Raw genomic sequence first — 7,902 nt, 5'->3', positions numbered from 1 at the left:
AAACCGGGCGTGGCCCACAAAACAGACACTGGGCTGGAAAGTCAATCAGACCCTAATCCTGGGATCTGTTGGCTGCGGTTTTTCAAAGGCTCCTGAACAGTTTTCGAAGAGAGCAGGAACCAAGGGGCTCTAGGACCCAGAGCAGCGCGAGGGGCCAGCAAGGCCTGCCTTACCCTTATTGAGCCTCACACCGAGCCGCGCGAGCTGCGCCTCGGCACGGGTTCGGGGCCCGCCAGAGACTGTCTCTTAGGCGACGCCGCGAGTCGCAGGCGCGCGGGCGGCGCACTGTGCGTGTGGGCGTGTCCGGCGGGACGGCGCTGCCTGCCCCACCCTTAGCCGCCTCCGCCGCCCCCAGGCCCAGCTTCAGCGTCGGGCCCCGTGGGCCAGGCCCGCGTGCAGTCGGCGGGCTGCGCAGTGCGCAGAGCACGTCGGGGCGGGGCATGCCGGGAGCCCCTCAGACAGCAGTCGCCCCCGCCGCCGCCGCCGCCGCAGTCGCCGCCATCGCGTTAGCTGCTGGTGCTCTACCCTGACGCGCCGAGATGAAATTCCCGGCCTCCGTGTTGCCGTCCGTGTTCCTGTTCGTGGCCGAGATCACGGCAGCGCTCTACCTGAGCAGCACCTACCGCACGGCTGGCGACCGCATTTGGCAGGCGCTGACGCTGCTTTTCTCGCTGCTGCCCTGCGCGCTCGTGCAGCTCACGCTCCTCTTCGTGCACCGCGACCTCAGCCGCGATCGCCCGCTCGTGCTGCTGCTGCACTTGCTGCAACTCGGCCCCCTATTCAGGTGCGTGTGCCAGTCCAGAGCCAACCCCGGGGCTGCAGAACCCCCCTAAACCCCAGGGTGCTCCCTTCACCCCCCCCCCCGAGGGGGGCGGGACGGCCTTCTGGTAGGGACCTGGAGCTGGGTCCAAAGCCGACCCGCCCTGCCCCCCACAACCCCACCATTCCTGTCACAGGCAGGTGACACAGTCCTGGCGCTGGAGTGAGAATTACTAAGGAGTTCTGTTTTTATTTGTTTTTTATTTATTTATTTATTTATTTTTGGTGAGGTATCGTATGAAATTGCCAACATTCACCCGAATTTGACCAAAAGATAACAGTTTCGTGTCTCAGGTAACTTAACTTCTTGAACATATGGCGCTTACTGTGTGCCAGGCACTGGCCTAAGCGCGTTCGTTGTAGCCATTTATTTTTTCCTCATGTTCAAGTCTGGAAATCCACACAGCGTGTTTTTTTTTTCCCTCAGAGTTCTGATGACTATTATACGATAGGGACATGTATGTGATCACAGACATGTCTCCTGGCCCTGACTTGTAGAAGTAGACAATGAAAGTAGTCCAGTGTGCTGTGAAAACAAAAACGTGCTGTGCTTCAAGATGAACAGCGACTTTTTCCAGAGAATCATTTTTTCTCATGAACAAAAATTAATAATTTTTCTCATGGACAAAGCAGGTGGAAATATTTGGTAGGAAGATGGACTTTTCTAAGGACCTTTGGGGGAGTTTAAGGTGTTGTTTTCACCTTTGTTTAGCAAAAAAACAAAGCGTTGTCTTTTTGGATTTGAAATTAAGTTTATAACATTGAACTCTAAATATAGGTGACAGGAATTTGAAGGGAATGGAAGCGCCTCAGCTACCATAAAATTCAGATAGCCAGCCAAGAAACTTTCCCCCAAGGAAATTTTTCTTCTGGTCTGTCTGCCTGTCTCTGAGACACACACACACACACACACACACACACACACACACACGCCAGCAACACAACAGATCTCCCAAAGCTCTGCTGTAGAATGTGTGTATCTCAATAAAGACAAGCAGCACAGCCAGTACTGACACTACATTCTTAGAGTTGACACCCAGTCACTGCAAACCAGATGAACACGTTCCCAGGTCGGCCTAAGTGCAGAATCCTGCACAAGCAAACAGGTGAACTGGCAGAGTGAGAAGTTGCTTATCACATCCTGGTAGCCAGGAAAGCTGGCGGGGGAGGGGGGCAAGAAGGGAGGAAGGTGGGGGGGGGGATTTTGAAAGTCCTGTGAATGAAAGCTAGTTTGGAGAGTTAGTCCTCTCTAGCCTAGTTAGCTCTGTGGTCCCAATTTTATTCTTGCTCAGCAAAAGAAATGTGAACTGACTTTGGGTAAAAGGACTCATTGTTTTCTAACTCTGTGCGTGAAGAGAAAGCTTAGGTTTTCGTGCAGTGGCAGGGGAAGGAGAACTGACCATCTAGCTTCTTGTGCTGGGTGGTTTGGTATGTATTCAGATCGCTCCGTTCATTCGAGCCTCATCAGGAGTTATGTATAATTGTCCCCATTTGACAGATGTGAAAGATGAGGCCCCAGACGGAATAGGTTTATTTATTGACTTACTGTAACTTGTTATTTTTATTTCCTTTGGAGTAGTGTTGTTAAGTGTACTCTCTATACTTTGTGAAAGAAAGCAAGGGAGTCTGCAGTATATTTTGTCAGTAGTTCCATCTTAAGAAAAAGTCTGGTTATCTTGCAAATAATTTTTTAAGATTTATTTATTTTTATGGAAAAGTCAGATCTACATAGAGAAGGAGAGACAGAGAAAGATCTTCCATCCGCTGGTTCACTCTCCAACTGGCCACAACGATCAGAGCTGAGTCAGACCGAAGCCAGGAGCCAGGAGCTTCTTCCGGGTCTCCCACATGGGTGCAGGGTCCCAAGGGCTCGGGGCATCCTCTATTGCCCTCTCAGGCCACAAGCGGGAAGCTGGATGGGAAGTGAAGCCACTGGCACATGAACTGAAATGCATCTGGAATCCTGGCACATGCAAAGTGAGAACTTTAGCCGCTAGGCTACTGTGCCTGGCCCTATTTTGCAAATTAAAAGAAAAATTAAACAGAACGTAAATAACTGTCCAAGTAAACTGGTAGTATCCTGTCATTTCCACCATTTAAAATATTTCTAGACCAGATAAAAGCAAGGCAAAACTAACAAGTATGTCTTTAAGAAAGTATGGCAAGCATAAACTTGAAGATGAAGAAATTAAATATACTAAGATGTTAACAGTGCTAATTTCTGGAGAGTGGTGTTGAGTGACTATAACATTATCTTGGAAAGTATGGAACAATATATAATTTTCTCCTGTATGATACCTTGTTCTGTATTTTTCAGTTTTTAACTTTATTAACCAAATATAAGTGTTTGCTGGTTTGAACTTATAACTTCTCAGCTATATAGCAAGTTTGAATACTATTTAAAAAACCCTATTCCAGAAATTTCTGAATGGGCCATTGTCTTCTGGTGCAGAGGACAAAATAAATGATAAAAACCAAACCAACCAGCAGCCCGTTTCTATTAGCAAGGAGTCTCATTCTGGAGCAGCTGATCCATTTCAAGGGGATGTTGGACCCATGGTCTATGAGCTGAGAATGCGGCTCCAAGGCTCTTAGCTTCCAGACAAAAAGAAAAATGATCTTGTGTATTGTTATGACTTAATACAATCCTGAAATTTCTTCCTAATGGATGTTTGATTCTATTTTAACTCTACGATATCAGCATAATTTATATAAATACTACAATTATCTTCCCTAACTAAAATGGAGATGTGGTGTTTCTCTCCTCCCTGTCTACCGATGGGTTTTAGTAATGTTTCTCGAGTGTTTACAGACAGTTGATTTAACTTCAACTCGGGTTCTTTTTAGGTCTATGCTGTTTTTCATGCAGGGTGATAGCCCAGTTCCACCGCAGTACTTTACATTAATTATCACTGGCTAAATAACGCTGATAGGGCCTGACACTTTCCTTTAGGGACGCATTAGGTTAGCACTGTGTTTCGTTTATATCAGTCATATTTAAAACTATTTACATTTTAAATGGTTTCTAACACATTAACGCTGGGATTAAAGAATATTTTGTCTAATGCCTTTTACTCAGTTTTCTCAATTTGAAAGAAAATCTTGTTGAGAATAAGAATAGATGTTCTGGGGGAAATAGCTCCTCCAAAAAGCATTATGTTTATCCTTTTTTTAAAAAAAAAGTACATTAACTTTCATAAGTTCATTGGGAAGAGTAAATATAAATGAATTACAAATTCATGGAGTTCTCATTTTTATTGCTGATATTACTAGGAAAAAATACTGTACATGAAATTTTGAATTTATAAAATACATGAAAAGAAGTTCCAGAAATCTTTATAGAACCATGCAAAATGATTCGCCACAGTATTTCTCTTTCTAGTAAAATTTCTAAAAGATGTAAAACTATAACAGTCTATATTTTGAGCATTATTTTATTTACAAAGTGTTTTTACATATAATATTTAATTGCATCCACTGTGAAATCCTGTGAGCTATCATTATCTTATTTTTGCACTCCAGGAATTGAGGTGCGGCAAGATTAAGCCAGTGGCTCCTCAAAGGTCTCGCCGCATTTTCTGTTTGGTGAGTTTGGTTCCTGTGTAGCCTAGCAGAGCGTGAGTGTTGGAGGAAGATAACATGGCTTAGCGGAAATCATCAGCAGTTATTTCTTTGGAAAAACAGTTCTTATTGGAGTCTGTGGTATCGCATAGTATTTGTGTTGGCACCAACACCTGTGGTTTCAGCTAAGAAATTACTACTATTACCTTTTTTTTTTTCCTAAAAAAATATTTTAATGATTTGAAAGAGTTAGAGAGAGAGACTGAGAGAGAGAGAGAGAGAGAAAAAAACCTTCATTCAATGGCCAGAACTGGCCAGGTCTGAAGCCAGGAAACTAGAACTCCATCCTGGTCTCCACATGGGTATAGAGCCTCTGGTGCTTGGTCCGTGTTTTGCTGCATCCCCAGGCTCATTAGAAGGAAGTGGATCGACAGTGCAACACCCAAGGTTTGAACTGGCCATTATGTGGGATATTAGCATTGTGGTTGGCTGTTTTTACTCACTGTGCCAACATGCTGGTCCCTCTTACCAATTTTCTTAGCCGTTAGTGGCTTGGGCCCTTTCAATATATTTTTTTGTGTTTTTAAATTTTTTTTAAGATTTATTTATTTTTATTGGAAAGTCAGATATACAGAGAGGAAGAGAGACAGAGAGGAAGATCTTCCATCCTATGGTTCACTCCCGAAGTGACTGCAATGGCCAAAGCTGAGCTGATCTGAAGCCAGGAGCCAGGAGTTCTTCAGGGTCTCCCATGTGGGTGCAGAGTCCCGAGGCTTTGGGCCGTTCTCAACTGCCTTCTCAGGCCACAAGCAGGGAGCTGGTTGGGAAGTAGGGCCGCCAGGATTACAACCGGCACCCATATGGGATCCCGGTGCGTTCTAGGTGAGGCCTTTAGCCACTAGGCCACTGCACTGTGCCCAACATTTAAACAATTGTTTTAAAGATTTATTTATTTTTACTGCTAAGTCAGATATACAGAGAGGAGCAGAGACAGAGAGGAAGATCTTCCATCTGCTGATTCACTTCCTAGGCGGTCACAACAGCCAGAGCTGCGCTGATCCAAAGCCAGGAGCCAGGAGCTTCTTCCAGGTCCCCCACGTAGTTGCAGGGTCTCAAAGTTTTGGGCCATCCTTGACTGCTTTCCAAAGCCGCAAGCAGGGAGCTGGATGGGAAGTTGGGCCTCAGGGATTAGAATTGGCGTCTGTATGGGATCCTGGTGCGAGTAAGTCAGGGACTTTAGCCACTAAGCCACCATGCCAGGCCCGCGTTTTTTACACATGTAAATCTCTTTGCTGACACAAATGTGCTGTCTGGGAAAAACAATGGATTGAGAGAGGGTCTAACTCTGCCATCAGCTCATTCTGAGGGCCTTCTTTTATTTCTACTGATGGACCATTTTGTCTGCCATTCTGTAGTTTCTCCTTGTTTCATACATTCGCCTGTTTGGCACCAAGAGAATTGCTTTTCCCATAAACCCTCATTCAGTTCTTAGCAGGTGTTGGTGTTCCACTAAATTTGTCTTTGTCTTTAAATTTAATTTTCTTTTTTTAAAGATTTATTTATTTTTATTGGGATGGCAGATTTACAGAGAGGAGAGACTAAGATCTTCCAACTGCTCGTTCACTCCCCAAGTGGCCTCAATGGCCAGAGCTGAGCTGATCTGAAGCCAGGAGCCAGGAGCCTCCTCTGGTCTCCCATGTGAGTGCAGGGTCTCAAGGCTTTGGGCCGTCCTCTGTTGCTTTCCCAGGCCACAAGCAGGGAGCTAGATGGGAAGTGAAGCAGCTAGGATTTGAAATGGCACCCATGTGGGATTCCAGCACTGGTGAGGCAAGGATTTAGCCACTGAGCCATGGCGCTGGATCCAGCTTGATTTTTTTGTGCAAATGAAACACTTGTTGAAATGATATAAGACCTGATATGCTTGATAAAGAAAATCAAATCTCTAATTGGACTGCCTAAGAAAAAATGTCTTCAGGTTTTTTGTATATATCCTTATTAATATTTGCTGTGCTTATACACTATATCTTGTGAAAGAGAAGGCCTGATTTTCAATGTTTGCTGATATTTGTGATATATATCTCCCATCAATAAGTCCTCACAAAATTCCTACTTCACAGTTGGTTGTCTCGAGTCAGTATGAGCCAGCTCAAACCTTCCTCTCTTGGTAAGTGTGTAGTGTGTAGGTGTTTATAAATATATATGATTCTTTTCTTAACCAAAAGTGGAGCTTTCTATCTATATTGTCTAATATTCTTCTTTCACTTACTAAGAATGTTAAAATATATTTTAACCACTCATTTAAAGGGCTGCCTAATATTTTGTTGGATGTATACATTATGATTTGTATAGTTATTCTGTTTTGGAGCCCTTTTATAAATTTATGCAGAAGGATTTCCTTCCAAGTGAGATAACATGAGAAAATATTTTTAAACTAGAAGTGCTCTATTACATGTTAGTTCTTTTCATTATTTACGATTGTGCATGTGCTCCATTATTCCATTGAAATGACGAGCTCTTCTGAGTGGCTTAAACTATTTAGCTGTCTTTGCATTCCCTACAGCACTAAGCAAAATGCATCTACAGTCATCATATATTTGAGAGTAAAGATGATGATCTGTTTATTTTATTCCCTATTGTGATTGTTGGTTCTATAGCAGGGGTGGGGAACTTTTTTCTGCTGAGGGCCATATGGATATTTTTATAATTTGCAGTTGGAACAAAATTATCAACTTAAGAATTAGTCTGGTATAGATTTATTGAATTTCGAGTCCTGCCTGATTGACTTTGCAGAACTGACCAAATGATTTCGTGGCTCTTTTATGGCCCGTGGGCCAGACAGTTCCCCCACTGTCCCAAGTTAGGCCTCATATTGTCCTGTGGAGAAAAATTCAGTTGGATCAGTTGGGCATGACCTTGTGACATGAACTTCACTTATACTATGTGGAACTGAACAAACTGGTCCAAGTTGTTCTGCATGTTTCCATTTAATATCTTAAAATATCTTTGACCTCACAGGGAAAAAATAGTAGACAAAGCTGTCTCCTCCCTTCCCCTCCTCTCTCCTTCTCCCTCCCCTTCCTACCCCCATTTCCAACACACACATGCACACACAGACACATGAGCATGTGCAAACACACTCACAGAGCTACAGGTCTTCTTTCTCCTGGGAGCAATTGAAAAAAAGTAACCACAAAATATGTCTGCTTTGTACTCCCCAGGAATGTTCCTGTGAGGTTTACTATTTCAAGTTATGAATTTATTCTCCTTCCCATAGTTGCCTTGGGGTAAGAGTATAAAGTTAACAACATTCAATAAAACTGATGAGGCCATAAAATCTTCTGGTAGTATTATAAAGTTGTTATTAAAGTACATGTTTGGGAGTTGGGAGAGAAATTGCTTTAACAGTTTTTAAACCTAATGCCATGAGTACTTTTCTTACTCCTAGGAAAATTCCAGTTTGCTCTAGCATTTAAATACATGGAAAAAATGAAAGAATTCTACAACAAATAGCTAAATATTTTC

The 7,902-nt window shown here is 43.4% G+C and overlaps 1 protein-coding gene across 1 annotated transcript in view; it reads left to right on the top strand.

Moving 5' to 3' along the window:
- The first annotated feature begins 287 nt into the window (after positions 1 to 287).
- The window catches only part of XK (X-linked Kx blood group antigen, Kell and VPS13A binding protein), a 42,151-nt gene continuing 34,536 nt past the window's right edge, over positions 288 to 7,902 (top strand). Inside the window, exon 1 of the mRNA XM_004587971.2 lies at positions 288 to 784. Within this exon, the coding sequence (XP_004588028.2) occupies positions 540 to 784 (245 nt within the window). The 5' untranslated portion in view covers positions 288 to 539. The remainder of the gene's footprint in view (positions 785 to 7,902) is intronic.

Source organism: Ochotona princeps, chromosome X (genome assembly GCF_030435755.1).
Source record: "Ochotona princeps isolate mOchPri1 chromosome X, mOchPri1.hap1, whole genome shotgun sequence".
In the NCBI taxonomy this organism is placed as follows: domain Eukaryota; kingdom Metazoa; phylum Chordata; class Mammalia; order Lagomorpha; family Ochotonidae; genus Ochotona; species Ochotona princeps.
The sequence above is the reverse complement of the archived record's forward strand: the minus strand, read 5'-3'. Positions and strand labels throughout refer to the sequence as shown.